This window comes from Hypanus sabinus, chromosome 22 (genome assembly GCF_030144855.1).
Source record: "Hypanus sabinus isolate sHypSab1 chromosome 22, sHypSab1.hap1, whole genome shotgun sequence".
Taxonomy (NCBI): domain Eukaryota; kingdom Metazoa; phylum Chordata; class Chondrichthyes; order Myliobatiformes; family Dasyatidae; genus Hypanus; species Hypanus sabinus.
In genome coordinates this window covers 39,886,580-39,902,736 of record NC_082727.1, presented here as the reverse complement: position 1 = coordinate 39,902,736, position 16,157 = coordinate 39,886,580, and the positions used below count along the sequence as shown (strand labels likewise).

The window sequence follows — 16,157 nt, the reverse complement described above, 5'->3', positions numbered from 1 at the left end:
TTGGGTGGGGTGGTTGCTTTTGGCTGACGAAATGGTGGTGGGACCATGGGTTGTCCGTACTGTTTGGAGATTGAGGAGTGACAGGTTGGGATGTTTCAGCAGTGGTGAGCTCCGCCCAGTTATTGGAATAATGTCCAACCCTAAAGGGGCGGAAGCGTGGGCGGAGCGGACCCCTCAGTTATTGGGTGAGTGGCAGTGCTTGGCTGAGGAAAAGCGACAGGGACAGGTTGAAAGTTTGAGTAGGCGGGCTGGTGACTTTGTTAGAACTGTCGGGCGCAATTACCTCGAAGTGACCGCTGCCAGTTCTGGGAAAGTGTGGGAAAATGCGTGTGGTTCGACTGGAAGTCAAATGCCGCAGCTGGGGGGCTTATCATATCCGTGGCAGGAGATTGGTGGGAAGTTTTTAGGGTATCCTTTTTTGCCTAGGGGGGCAGATAAATTGCTTGTGGTGCCAAGGGGATCTGTCAAGGGGATCAGTTGTTCCGTTGATTCGAGAGGTGTCGGGAAACTTAGAGGAGGCCCAGTGGGGGAACGGCTTGGGGTCTCTGGGGGAGCACGTTCCCAGCAATGTACCAAGGAACTCCCGAAAGGAGCAGACCCTATTCCTGAAGGCTTAGAGGGGCCATGCGCACAGGTGTTGTTACGGATGGATGGAAGTCAAGTTAAAGCCATCCTCAGCACCGGGGCGCCGGTGAAGTTGCTGTACAGTTTGTTTCATAACCGTTATTGGAAGCATTTACCCTTGACAACATTGAGGACACTGGAGATTCGGGGTACCAGTGTCGGTGATTATCCAGACAACGGTTGTTGGTCAGTGAAAATGGAGTTCTTAGAGGCAAATGTGGAGGAGACTGAGGTTCATGAATCGTTAATGCTGATGTGTCCGGACCCTGTTGAGACGGGCAGCGTTTCTGTTCTAGAGAGAACCAATATCCTGCTGGTGCGCTTGGGAGCCTGCCCGGAGGAGGCGGGTGAGCGCTGTTTGGAGGCATTGTCGATGCACCCAGGGTTTCGAGCTGCTTGTGCGGACGTGTGTAGCAGCATTGGGCTGATAACGAATTCAAACAAGAGCCAGTGGTGGTACGGCCTGGGGGAAGTATCTGATGGTGAGACCCTTTTCGTGGACGCTGCGAAATACCACAAGGGAGGGGAGTTGACTGCTGAAGACACCTCGGAGAGAGAGAGGTTGCGGCGACTGGCCCCTACAGCCGTGGAAGATGTAGGCAGCGTGTGTATGGATTATATTGCGTTGAAGAGGCGCACTGTCAGTGACCAGAATATGGCCCTGAGGGCCAGAGAGGCGATGGCCTGTCTGAGTGGTGTGAAGTGGTTTAAGGTGCTGGATCTGAGGAGTGGATGTTGCCAGATCCCGATGAGTGGGGCCTACAAGGAGAAGACGGCCGTTATAAGTTCCCTAGGAGTCTTCGGGTCCGAAAAGATGCCACAGGGCATATCTGGAGCCCTTGCAACCTTCCTGCGGGGCAGGTGGAAGACCATAGGGGATGTGGAGGTGTTTGGAGTTTTGGTGTATGTGGATGATCTCCTGGTATTTGGATTTGCCTCAGGAGAATATGAAGTGAGGTCGTTGCAGGAGCAGCTGAGAACTACCGAGTTAAAGTGTTTTCGGGACACGTGCCAGGGCTGGCGAAGGTCGCAGCTCGTGAGAGACTGTCTCTACGGAATCAAGTTTGAAATGAAGACGGAGAGACTGGAGAAAGTGATCTGGAACCATTCGGAAGACTTACAAGTTGGAGAGAATGAAGAAAGTTGTCTGACTGAGGGTAATAGCAAACTGAGAACCCGGAGAGGGGAGTTTGCGGAGGTGAAGAAATTACAGATGAATCTCAGAAGAGAGAAGCGGAAACTTGAAGGGAACCTGAAGATGACCATCGACAGTTCAAATGAAGTGCAAAACCTGAAAGTTGATCTGGAAGAAGTCATGAGGAAGAAAAAGCTGGAGAGAAGTGCAGTGAATACTGAACAGGAGGCTGAAGAGACTGCGGGAGCAGTGCAGGCCACGTGTTTCCGTTTGGAGAAGATCAAACAGCAGCTACCGATCACAGGAATGAGGAAGAATACAGATTCGATGGATGATGTGCTGGATGTGTGGTACATGCTGCCTTTTGCTGACTTTCCCTCGATTGAGGAAGAGACCTTTGGCCCTTCTCCCATTGAGTCAGGTGTAGCGGGGAGGGTTAGCTGTGTGCAGTGTGAGGCATGAGTGAGAGGTTGAGAGAGGAGGTGGTAGTGGGCCCAAGGTATCCCCAGTTGTGTCCGAGCCTGAAGGGTTTAGGTGAGGGGGTACGGAGGTCTCAGAAGGGTTAGGGAACTCCCAGATAGTTGGCCTAAGTAGCGCCTGAAAAACAGGGCGTGAGGTTTACTGTGTGGGGAGGAGATGTCCCTGTTTGTGCTTGGGTTACGGTGTGTTGGCAGGAAAGGTGGCGAGTTATTTAGTAGTCATGAGGACATGACTTTTATTTGGTGGAGGGAGAGTGTAAAGAGGGTTTCTTCTTTTTGTTAACTAGCAGGAATGCTAATTTACTGATAACGAGAATGGTATTCCTTTGTAAACCAAATGGGGATTAATTTTCTTTCTTCTGAGTCTGTAAGCTTTTGTTGACGGGCTTTTGGGCAGATCGGCGCGAGGGGGTCGAGAGAGAGGACGCAATGCTCTAAGCTGGGCGAGGATCGGACCCCAAAGGGGGGTCCGAGGCCGGAAGATTCTCCGAGGAGGGGGGGGTTGAAGCTAGATGTGCTTGGTTGACCACTCGGAGGGTCCTGAGCTGTTTGGAGAGTCGAGGAGTTCGGAGGGTCCTGAGCTGTTTGGAGAGTCGAGGAATTCGGAGGGTCCTGAGCTGCGAGTCGAGGAGTTCGGAGGGGATCGAATGGTGGCCAGAAGACTTCAGTAATTGAGCTCCAACGGTTGTGCACGAAGTGGTTTGGACTTTGATAAGTTTGGCGCCTTTTCTTTAATTTTCTCTTCATATATACTGTATCGTTATTAATCACTTAGTTATAGTAACCTTTATAAATTGTACTCATTTAATCGCATATGGTGTGCTGTCTGTTTTTGGGCGAGGCGGGGACATCACACAGCATCCACACCAGCTGATTACCCAGTTTGGCGGGGCTGAAGGCTGCTCCCCCTAGACGAAACGAGCTGAGCGAGCCTGAGGCGACCCAGGGAGTTACATTAAAGAGTAGAGTGACATTTGCAATTTTCTAGTCATCTGGAACTATTCCAGAATCTAGTAATTCTGGACAGATAATTACTGATGCACCACAGTCACTTCAGCTACCTCTTTCAGAACCCTGGGCTGCAGTCCATCTGTTCTAGGTGACTTGTCTGTCGTCAGACCTTTCGTCTTCCCAAAACTTTCTTAGTAATAGCAACCACACTCACTTCTGGCCCTTAACACTCTCAATTCTAGAATACTGCTGATGTCTTCCACAGTGAAGTCTGATGTAAAATACTTTTCAGTTCATCTGCCATGTCTTTGTTTCTCATTACTACCTCCCCAGCAACATTTTTTAGTGTTCCAATATCTACTCTTGACTCTGGTTCGTTCTTTATATATCTGAAAAATCTTTAGCTACTCTCTTTTGTAATATTGGCTAGCTTAACTTCATGTTTCATCTTTTCTCTCCTTATGGCTTTTTTGAGTTCCCTTCTGTTGTTTTTTTAAAAGTGTTCCAATCTTCTAACTTCCCATTAAAGCTTTTTTTTGGTTTAGTACATTTACATTTAGCAAACGATGTCTCACCATCAATCTTTGAATCTGAATGTAAATTGTAGATTTAATTTAAATGAATGGAGGACTTCTGGTGGCTGTAATGGAGTAGTTTGCAGTAGCTACGTGGTCTGAAATTATTTGTTTACTTCGCTGTTTAAACCTATCTCGGTGAGAGCACCATGAGTAGAAAACACTCTAGAAAAGAGGATACTTTAGAGACTTTGGCTGAAATGTCTCAACAAATGTCAGAGAGACTCGAAAAACTGGATGACTTAGAATCCAAGTTTGACTTGTTATAGAATTCCTTCGACCTGGTTAAATCTGAACTGAAAACGCTTAATTGGAAACTTGGAAGTATACAGCAGACTGTGAATGACCATGAAATTCATATTAAGCTACACGAAGAATCTCTGCCGGTGTTGCAGAAGGATATGGACGGTTTCAAGAAAATTTCTAAGGAACAACTTAAAAAATACTACGCGTTACTGAAGAAACTGACAGATTTGGAGACCAGGAACCGAAGGTGCAATACCAGAGATCTTGGGCTTCCTGAAAAACTGGAGGGTAATCAACCTATCGATTTTTGTGCTCAAATGCTGAAAGATTTATTCCCTGATATATTATCAGAACTACAAAAATTTGAGCGCGTTCACCGAGTTACCCCACCTAATTGGGATCTTGCCAAACCTCGCTCTATTATCATTCGCTTTTATGACTATCAGATTAAAGAACAGATCCTTCGTGAATCAAGGAAGAAACGCATATTACAATTTCGTGATCAACAGTTTCAGATCGTTCAAGATTATCCACCGGAAATTTTAAGAGCTAGACAGGTTTTTAAAGAGGTCATGTCTGACCTATTTAAGCTTGGCTGTCGCCTTTCTCTCAGAGATCCGTGTAAACTCAAGGTTACTACTTCTGATAATAAGGTTTCTTGGTTTACGAAGCCTGAAGAAGCTAAGGAATTTTTACATAGTCTCCATGCTTAAATTTAACCTTGAGTTGCTTTATGCTAAATGTTTTAATTTCAGGTGTCCAATCAAGTAATTGGCGCTTTGTTGATAACAAGGTTTCTTGGTTTTATGAAGTTTTAATCATTTGTTTGATTAAGTAACTGGCGCCTTGTTATCTTTCAAACTATGCAAAATATGCAGGCAGACTGCATCCATTTTCTCTTTTGTTGTTTTCTGCCTTTATATGGGTCCTCTAATGTTATTTTCTTGCAGCTCTTTTTAAACAAAACGTTATATTCTCTGAGTGTTATTTTTATTTTTACCTTCCTTTTAGTAATTTGACTGAAAGTAATTATGTAGGGTATACATGTAGTAATTACTGAGGAATGAAACTATAGGGTGCTTTGCTTTACTTTAAATTCATTCAGATTTTTCCTATCTTTTGATTATTTATATACTTTTCGGTCTTTTACTGTTTTTCCAATAGTATACAATATTCTATTGCTGGTTTTTGGTTTTTTCATTATTTTACATTTTGTCCTTTTGTTTTTTTTCTCCCTTGAATGCCTTAAATTAGTCATGTAGGAAGTTATCTGAACCGCTTCCCTTTCTAATTTATTTTCTATTTGTTTCTTTACTCCTTTTCTTTGCGCCCGTAAGTATATGTTGTTTTTACTTATTGATTTTCCTTATTTGTCTTTCCTTTTTACTGAGATTAATACTTATATTTTCCCATGTTTTTTTCTTGTAAGTAGCTAACTTATTTCTTTGATATTTTGTTTTTGTATACATATATTTACTATCATTTATTCAGCTCAGCTACACATATATTTTTTGGAGCCACCGGAGTTTTGGGTTGGGAACGTTAGAATTAGCCTTCAGCCTCCCTTGGCTGATTTTTCTCTTTGGGGGGGGAAGTGGGGAAATGGGTTCTTCCAGAATGCTGATTGGAGGTTTTTACTGTTATATTTATTCGCTATCTACATGTCTGTGATTACTTTTTATACATTACTAAAGGATACTTGATGGATTCTTTTATTAATATACTCAGTTTTAATGTGAAAGGTCTAAATAACCCTGTTAAACGAAATAAGATTTTCTCTTGTATCCGGAAACTTAAAACTCGTATAATCTTTCTCCAAGAAACCTATATTCATAAAGATGATAATCCACGCGTTTTCAAAGGATAGAAGGGTATACATTTTCACTCATCCTCACAATCTGGATCGAGAGGCATCTCTATCCAGTTTGATCAGAATGTATCCTTTATTCAACATAATGTAATTTCTGATACAAATGGGCACTTTGTTTTTGATTTGGGTAGTCTTGAGAATAAACTAATCATATTTGCGAATGTATATGCTCCAAATACAGATGACTCCTTGTTCTTTGAATGTCTTTTCTCTTTTCTGCCTGATTTGAATTGGTATTCCTTAGTGATGGGTGGAGATTTTAATTTTTGGCTTGATCCTATATTAGATTGCTCTTCAAGTAAAACCCCTGTCACTAATAAATCAGTCCTACTTTTAAAATCTTTTCTATTTCAATGTGGTATTCTCGATGTGTGGCGTTTTTTACACCCCCAAGAAAAGGAATATTCATATTTCTGTCGGGTTCATCATATGTACTCTTGGATTGACTACTTTTTTATAGATAGAAACTTGCTTCCACTGGTTCAATCCTGTGACTATAAGGAGATTGCTTTGTCTGATCATGCACCTGTGCTTCTGTCTTTAAGATTACCTGTTCACTCTGTACCAAATAGAAGTTGGTGTTTTAAATTATCATTGTTATCTGATAAAACATTTTCTAAAGTTTTTGGAAAACCATATTACTTTTTTCTTTAAAGACAATTTTAAAGGAGATACTGCTGGTACTATGGTCTGGGATACTTTTAAAGCATATATTCGTGGAGAAATTATCTCATACTCTGCCTATATAAAGAAAAAAGCTGATAAAGAAAGGTCTGACCTAGCAGCGAAATTAAAAGATCTTGATCAAAAGTATGCCCTATCTCCAGATCCAACTATATATATTTAGATTCAGATTTAACATTTTATATTTGGAATAATAAGCAAGCTCGTTTAAGTAAAGTTTACCTACAAAGAAATAAAGAGATGGGTGGATTAGCCCTGCCCAATTTTAGGTTTTACTATTGGTCTGCCAATATAAGGAATATTACTTTCTGGTCTTATTATATTTATTGTAAAGATTGCCCATCATGGGTCTCCTTAAGAAGTTAATTCTGTAAAAAATTCCTCCATTGTCTGTTTTCTTGGATCATATTCTTCTTTTTCAGCAAATAAAATAACAGATAACATAATTGTTAAGCAAACTTTAAGGATTTGGTCTCAATTTAGAAAATCTTTTGGTTTAGTGAATTTTTCATTATCATCTCCCATTCTCCTTAATTATTTTTTATCCCTTCCATGACTGACAAAATCTTTAAGGATTGGCATGAATTAGGTATTAAGTGTTTTTGGGACCTGTTTATCTCAGGATCTCTTGCTTCATTTGACCAATTGTCAACTAAATTTGCACTCCCAAAAACACATTTTTACAGATACCTTCAAATTAGAGATTTCTTAAATTTCCAATTAACTACTTTCCCTATAGGTCCTGATAAAAATTTACTGGATGATCTTTTAAATTTAAAACCTTTTGTTAATGGTTCTATTACCGGTATCTATAACTTGTTGATTGAATCTAGACAAGACTTTTTAGATAAAATAAAAAAAGCTTGGGAGGATGACCTAAATTGTCAGATTTCTGTTGATAGATGGAATAAAATTCTTAAACAGGTTAATAATCATCTTTCTGTGCTCGTCATTCTCTTCTACAATTTAAAGTGGTTCATAGAGCTTACATTTCTAAACAGAAGCTGTCCAGTTTTTATCCGAATGTTTCTCCACTTTGTAATAAATGCAACTCTGCTGATGCCTCTTTAATTCATATGTTTTGGTTTTGCCCTAAAATTGAAAAGTTTTGGCGGGAAGTATTCCATACCTTTTCACAACTTTTTAGGGTCCAATTTGATCCAAATCCCCTTACTGCCTTGTTTAGTATTATTGCAGATGAAGATATAACTTTAAATACTTCTAACCTACAGGTTTTAGTTTTTACCTCTCTTTTAGCAAGGAGAGCAATCTTACTTAAATGGAAGGAGTTTACCCCTTCTACACATCTTCAATGGCTATGTGATATTATGTATTATTTAAATTTAGAAAAGATCCGCTGCTCAATCTTAAATTCAAAACAATCTTTTTATGATAAATGGGGACCTTTCCTAAATTACTTTTCCAATTTATAAAGTTTAACAGTGCATAGACTTTTAAGGATATTTTTATCTTCTCCTCTTAAGTGAATATGTTTTCTTTTCTAATTTATCCATTATCATCCATCAGCTTTTTTCTTTGGTGGTTGGTAGGGGGTTGAATTTTTTTATATAAAAAATTTCTTTTATGATGTATGACCTATCTTTAAATTTTTGATCACAGAGTGGTATACCTTTGTGTTATGCTATAACATTTTGATCAATTTTATCACAATATATGAACAATATATGAATGTACACAAGTTATGTTGAGATGTATCTATGTGATGCACTCTGTAAATCTTTTCTTTTGAAAAGATTTTTCAAAAAGATTTTTCAGTTTTTTCTTCTGAATAAAAATATTGTAATAAGAAAGAAAGAAAGAAAATGAACAACAGGATTCTAAAAGCTGTGTTTCAGAGACCAAACAATGCTGTTTAAAATTCATTTAGATGTCTGTGGTGTGGGTGCGAATCAGGAAATGTGATGTTTGTGTGTAGTTTCACAGAAAGCATTGTGGAGTCATTGTAAATATGAAGATGTTCATTGATGTTTAGCACGTAAAATATCGAGCTCCACGTTGGGCCAATGAGACTTTTTGACTGAAGGCATCTCCATTTGATGCCTACTCTACCTCGTTTTGTTGAATAAAGAAGCTGCTTCATAGCTAGCAGTACTTTCTTCCAGTGGCTTCACTCGTGCAATAGAACTTCCCACTTTTTTTAAACCTAGTACACCTTCAATTATCTCTCAGTCAGCATTGAAATAGAGTATCCAAAATGTGTTTTAATACTTCATTCCAGCTATTCTTCGTTGACAGTATCTAAAATGACTTGGGTAATGTTGACTCTGTTCTGTTCTGTGCTACAAACAACCCACAATCCCATTTTCCTATCTACTACTTTATGTGCTCTTTACCAAAAGAAACAATAATCAAACAATACATTCCACTGTTGGATGCAGAAAGAAAAATATATACTGTATGCACATTCACCAGACTTGCAGTTGAAAGAATTACTGAAATTTTGTACACTGTCAATTATTTTTTAGAACAGTCAATTTGAAATGGCTGGGTTGATCAGACCCAAACTATTCGAGTGTCCAGGAGATGTGGTAATAAACTTCCAAGTACAACAAAGTAACTTGAGCCTAAGTTATTATCACAAAATAGAAAGCACACATAAATCACATAAAATTCGACACAGCAGGTCATTAAAAATGTCCACAAAGATTTTAGGGCACATTATTCTTGGTCACCACTCGATCGTTGCTGTTTCAGGGAACTCTGAATACTGACTCACTCATGATGCCCTAGATGAAGCTAACAAAACCAAGAAAAGGTCTCCAATAAATATGAGTTTCACAAACTGAGAGAGACAAAGAGACAGGGAAACTCTCTGTTTTTTTTCTCATGCCATTAACTCAGCCTTGTTTTTCTCACACAAACAACACATGTTCATTAACACAGTGTTCAACATATCCTCATAAATCAATTATTATTATCAGACACTTTAATGGTCATCCTTCATTAGTTCACCATTCCTCAGACTCATAAAAAAAATTGATATATATACGGTAAGCAATACACCTGAATCCAAGAAAGAATCTATCAAAGCAACTTAACAAACTTTATGAAATAATACATCAATTTAGCTCTCAAAGTGACCATCAGACACTTAGTCATTAACAGACATTCTCATGTTATGTGCCTAAGACTGAAAGAATCAAGCTGCCATTGGCAAACATTCTACAGACCTTAACAGTGCTCATTCTGTATAGACACTTAACAAACATTACCCACTAATAGACATACTGACCCTAAATGCTAGGGTTCAAAAAGAATTAAGTTGTCATTTGAACTGTTAAGACATTCATCCAATATTTTACAAAATTTAAAATGACACCATTTTATTATTGTTGCTGATTGATAAAACATGTACCTTTTTAAAATTTAAAATGCTTAACTAGAGTAGCAGAATACTATGTGTGTCTTAATATGATTTAACAATATATACATGTTATATATTTTGTAACATAGCAACATTGTTGTTGTTAAATGGCTTCCGTGTAGCTCAGTGAACACAGAATATTGCCAGGAGGAACCCAGACACCCATGTAGAAAACTTGTACAGATGAGATTTCATATACCATTGAGCTGTTGGAGTCTGTTACAAACCCCGTAACTGGGTGTCTTACCAGCAAAGATAGGAGTATCCGTTGAAGTCTGATGATACTATTTTTAACAGTATTTATTAGTAAAAATACACAAAAATAATATCAATGCAAATATACAGATAATATATGTCATCAATACTAAACCTAGAAGTGCAGGTATAATAAGAATCAATAAGAAATAAGCTCTATTGTTGTCTAGGGGATAATGAATTGTCCGATAGAAAGTTCAGTTCAGTTCATACAGGCTGCAGTAGTTGTTGTTCATGGTGTTGCAATTGTTGGAGAGAGAGAGAGAGCGAGATAATAACTTGCCGATTTTCCTTTTACGATCTTGATCCGTCTCCATCCTTTAGCTAGACCGTTCCGTGGAGGACTCATCACCTAAGCAAGGGTGGACACACACACAAGCTCCCACCAGTCTCATAGCATCTCTCCTGGTGCGTCTGAGGGGTGTTCCCCAGACCCTACTTTTATCCCCACTCACGGGGTCTCAGATGTCAATCAGGTTGGGATGATGCAATCCCTCAACCAGACCACTCTGGTTACCCCCTGAGGGGTTTCAATGAATAGAACAGTACTCAATACACAATTCCTTCTTCAAGAGACAATAGCAGTAATCTCTCTCTTTGTCAGCAGGAGACATTCCACCTTTGTGTACCCCGCATTGTCTCTCCCTCATTACTGACATGAGCTGTTTATCTCTCTCATTTCCTGGGTATCAGACCCGAAATAATAGTGATTTTGCGATTCTCGAAGGGGGGGGGGGTGACTTTGCACCCTTCTGCCCATCAGAGTTGCTCCTCATTCGTAACAAGTCCTTAATGGTAGGAGTGTGACTGTGTCTCAAGTATAGTGTTTTGTTTTCAAGATGGGTGGAAAATCTGGTTGGAAGAAATTAGATACTCTATATTATAAATAGATAGTAAAGTTATAATTTACTCTATATATTGATTATGTTACTGGAGTAAAGTAATACTGGAAGAAATATTATAAGCTGGTTGCTGTGAATAACCAGTCCTGAAATGTTAATTCAATTATACTGATTTGGTAAATGTTTTTTTTTAATTTTGCAGTACCAGAGAAGAAACCTAAATGGGTAGGCCTCGGGTTATGTTACGCACTGTTCTCCTGTGTATTCTTTTCGGTCCTTGCTCTCCTGGTGAAGAAAATCGAAGGAGTCCATGCACTGGAAATCAGTGGGTTTCGATGTTTATTTCAGTGGCTATTTACATTCCCAATTATTATCTATAACGAGTAAGTATGAAATGTGCAGCTTGTAGCTGGCTATGTATTGCATGCATTATGATTGAACTTGTGCAGCATGAGAGGGCAGAATCCACTCACCTGGAGATAAGAGATTCCTTTGAATTTCTCGGTGTATTTTATAGGCCATCAAGTGATAGGGCAGGTCGAAGATTAACTTTGTAGGAAAATCAGAGATGCAGTAGTGGAGTGAAACTGCAGCAGTTCAGTTTGAGAGTGTTTCTTAAGAAAGTAAATACAGGGTCACTGCTTTACAAATAAAGGGACAAAGCATTAAAACTAGGAGATCGTAGAGTACTGGATCCAATTCTGAAATCTCATTTTCAGGTGGATATATGAATCTACGAGGGGCTGCAGAGTAGATTTTGGTAGGATGTTTCTTGGCATTAAGGGCTTCAGTTATATCGATTAAAAAGATGAAGCTATTTTTTGAGGTTGTGGGAAGAAACCTGAGCACTCAGAAGAAGCTCCGTGTTGAGTATACCGATGTCAGGACTGAACCAGGCCACTGGAGCAGTGAGGCAGCAGCTCCATAAGTTACACCACCACGTGGTCCACAGCACATCATGAATTCATTCCAATAGTTGGCAAGAATGAGGAATTGATCAAAGTATGCATATGTTACCATATATTACCTTGAGATTCACTTGCTTGCAGCATTTACAGGAAGATAAAAAATGCAATATAATTTATGAAAGACAAATTATGCCAATAAAAATATCTGAGAATGTGAGTTGTATTAGATCTTTGAAAGTGAATCCAAGTTGAGTTGTGGTGAGTGAAGTTAGCCTGATGGCTGTAGAGTAATAACTGCTGAACCTGGTTCTGTGGGACCGAAGGCTTCTGTACCTGCTGCATGGCCTGGGTGTAATGGGTCTTTGATGATAGACGTTGCTTTCTTGTGGCAGCGGTCCATACAAATGCGCTGAATGACGGGGAGTGGCTTTGCCTGTGATGAGCTGCACTTTATTCACCACTTTCAGTAGAAGTTTCAATACCAGGCTGTGGTGCAACCAACTGGGATACTCTCAACTGTGCATCTCGGGCATGGAGATGAGGTATTTCTTTAGCCAGAATGTAGTGGATCTGTGGAATTCATTGCCACAGGTAGCTGTGGAGGCCAAGTCATTGGGTATATTTAAGGTGGAAGTTGATAGATTCTTGATTGGTCAGGGCATGAAGGGATAAGAAGAGAAGGCAGGAGATTAGAGCCTGAGAGGGAAAATGGATCAACCATGATGAAATGTCAGAGCAGACTCGATGGGCCAAATGGCCTAGTTCTGCTCTATATTGTATAATTTTATGGTATTTGCTCACAATGAAAGTTTAAATTCTTTTTGTTAGGATTTCAGAAGAATTTGCTGGGTTGAACAGAAATATTTTCTGCTTCTGGGGCTGTCTTAAACCAGAGGAAGTAATCTTAAAATCACAACCCTCCCGTTAAGTGGAGAATTTTAAGAAAAAACAATTACTCAGCAGAGTGGAAGAAGTGCTGCAATCATATTTGCAAAATAATTAGAGTCAGTAATTCAGTTGATACTTTTATTGGGTTAGGTTAAAAAAAAATGATGTGTCACCAAATTCTATGAATGGAGTTGGGATCAACCACAGAATGGCAGTAAATGCCTGATAAGCTTATTCCTGTTTCATTTGCCTTTACTTCTGTTTACTAAATGACTTTTGTCCCAAGTGCATCTCAATATCCAAATGAGACATGCAAACTAAGATCATATTGAATAATCCTGAAACATATTAAGATGAGATATGAAAACCATCTGTCTATATGCCAATCATTTGAATGGGATTGAAGTATGAAAATGTTCAAATGAGCAGCTTTTGGGAATGAGGCTGGAGCTTGCTTTGGTCTTGCCATTTCCTTGGCAACCATGATGGGTTCGTATCTGCTGTGCATCTTGGGTATAATAGCTGTTGACTCGGATGGGTCCAACTTGAGTGATAACAAATGAACTGTCAGCCAACACTGTAGAAAGTGAAGGCATTAAAACTGAAAAATTAATTACGTTTAATTGGGCCAGATTCTATTCTTTCTATAATTTAATATGAAGTTGAATAAAAACAAAGTTGTGCAGAAATATTTCCTGTCTTTGGACTGAACAAAGGAAGTGAAATAAGGGTACAAAAACACATTTGAGCTTGATCTGCTTGCTTCAGATTTCATGCCTTAAACATGCTTTAAAATGTGTCAAATTGTTTTACAGAGTGGATATTATGGGACCAAAAGGTCTGAGACTGTTGCTTTTCTTACGAGGACTCCTTGGTGCTACAGCCATGATGTTGCTCTTCTACGCCATTCAACAGATGCATTTGGCTGATGCCACTGTCATAATGCTCAGTAACCCCATCTTTGTCTCCATATTTGCTTGGATTTTTCTGAAGGAAAAATGCACTTTGTTGGATCCCATCTTCATCGTTTTTACTTTAGTCGGAGTCGTTCTTATTGCTAGACCACAGTTTCTGTTTGGCACTCAAAATGGGGGATTAGAAAGTGAGTACAAGAATCACATCAAGGGAACGGTGGCTGCTTTTGGAAGTGCACTCTGTGCGGCAATGACTTTGATTGTGATCCGCAAGATGGGCAAATCGGTAAATTATTTCCTCTCCATTTGGTACTACTCGGCAGTTGGATCGATCCTAAGCATGAGTGCGGTTTCGATAACTCGGGAATGGAGCTTGCCCTTCTGTGGGATGGATCGAGCTTTTTTAATCCTGATTGGCCTACTGGGGATTGGAGGGCAAGTCTTTCTCACAAAAGCTCTACAGATAGAGAGGGCTGCCCCTGTGGCTCTTATAAAGACAACAGAAGTAGTCCTAGCCTTTATATTGCAATATTTATTCCTAAATCACTCTCCTACCTGGTGGAGTCTGGGAGGAGCTATTTGTGTAACAAGTGGTACCAGTGGAGTTGCTTTTCAGAAGTGGTACACTAGCACCAAAAAAGCAAAGAAAATTCAAAATTAACCAAAGCCCCATGATGGAGATCTCCTCAGGAACATAATGGCTAAAATTTGAATGTAGTTATTTGTTCATTGACTGACTTTCTGAACACTGACTAAATACTCAAAAAATCATAAACCACACTTTTGACAGGATAATCAGCAATTATTTAAATGTGTATTTGAATTGAAAATTTTGTAATTGAACTTCTGTCATGTAAAATCAAGTTGCAATAATGCTGTGTGAGATTTTGCACTACATGCAGAGTTTGGATCCTGGAATCTGGCCGAGAACTCTGTTAAACCAGATATGGTTCACTTTTGATACTGTTGCCTTTGAGTCAGGAGGCCATGGGTTCAAGCCTCTCCCCAAAAACTTGCACACTGTCTGCACTAAGAAAGTGCCTTGTAAAAGAGGCGATAATCTAAGGCCCTGACTGCCCCTTCAGGAATATTTTAAAAAACACAAAAGATCTTCACGACACTCCAAAGACAAATCAATTAACTTCTTATTCTGTCTGGATCATTATTTATCTCAATTCCAAAAAAAACCCACGAATACCTTGTTTAGTTAGTTTCTACATTGGAGACCTTGTGGTATTCTGCCACCAGCGACTACATTTCAAGTAACTCCATGGTTGTGAGGCACTTTAGAATATCCTGGAGTTATGAAAAGTATGTAATTTATGTACTGTTTCTTGCTTTGTATCCAAATAAGGGCTATTGAGTAATACTGATCACATACTTGCTGTGGGCGACAGCTTCATAATGCTTACTTTACACAAGTTTCTAAAACTGTATTTTAGCCTTTTCCATTAAGATGTTCAGTTTTATGCAATAATAATTAAGAGAATATTTATTAAAATATTTGATAAAAGATTTCATCTTCCTATTTTGACAATTCAATTTAGCTTACTTTAAGATAAATTAAGGTTAATAGTTTTATGTAGAATATTTGTTGATATAATAAAGCTTTTTTGTTGCTGTTGAACAATCATCCAGCAACATGTTGATTTATCAACCTATTAACTGATGGTATTGCCCCAGAGATTTTCTATACCAAATCTGGAACGGCTGAGTATATACTGTAGTTGGTTTGATCTATATGGAATACAAAACACATCAGGCAATATGGTACACCAAATTGGAACTATAGGCTGCACATTAAAGGATTATTAAAACTGAGAAAAGAGTAAAGTATTCTTTGACTATTTGTGCAATTAACTTTTTTGGAGCAGCTACTGAGAAGCGCAAGTGGAGGATTAGCACTGCACCAAAGCCAAAGGTAGATTGTTGTTGTGTATTCCTATTTTTTTGAATAATTGTAGTTTGTATGGTACAAAGCAGAAGATTTTTGTGCAATAAGAAGGTTTCAAAATACTACTAGGCTCTGGTATTGGGTCTTTTAGCCCTTTTCCTCCAAATTAGGATGCACAAGTTGTTATAGTACCAACATTCAAAATGTTGGATCAAATTCCACCTTCTGCTCTCTTTGTTAGAGTATTGCTTTATGAAATAAAATACTACCTCCGTTAACAAAGCACTGAGAAGAAAGTTGTATGTAAGTTGCTACGACAATGCCTAGGTTTTGGTCTCTCTGCTTTTCTTGAATCTTACTACCACCATTTCAAATGCAATCTCCACTACAAAATAGTGGCTTATGTAAATGAGAAGACCACGTGATGAATGTTGAAGGGACTAAGGTTATGTTCAGTAAATATATTATGCAATCAAATCTACCTTTTTGAGTGAAACACCAAAAGAC

At 39.0% G+C, this 16,157-nt stretch overlaps 1 protein-coding gene across 1 annotated transcript in view; it reads left to right on the top strand.

Annotated features, from left to right (window-relative positions):
* The window catches only part of slc35g1 (solute carrier family 35 member G1), a 32,379-nt gene extending 16,424 nt beyond the window's left edge, over positions 1-15,955 (top strand). Inside the window, exons 2-3 of the mRNA XM_059948051.1 lie at positions 11,249-11,429; positions 13,658-15,955. Coding sequence (XP_059804034.1) covers positions 11,249-11,429; positions 13,658-14,417 — 941 coding nt within the window. The 3' untranslated portion in view covers positions 14,418-15,955. The remainder of the gene's footprint in view (positions 1-11,248; positions 11,430-13,657) is intronic.
* The last annotated feature ends 202 nt before the right edge of the window (positions 15,956-16,157 follow it).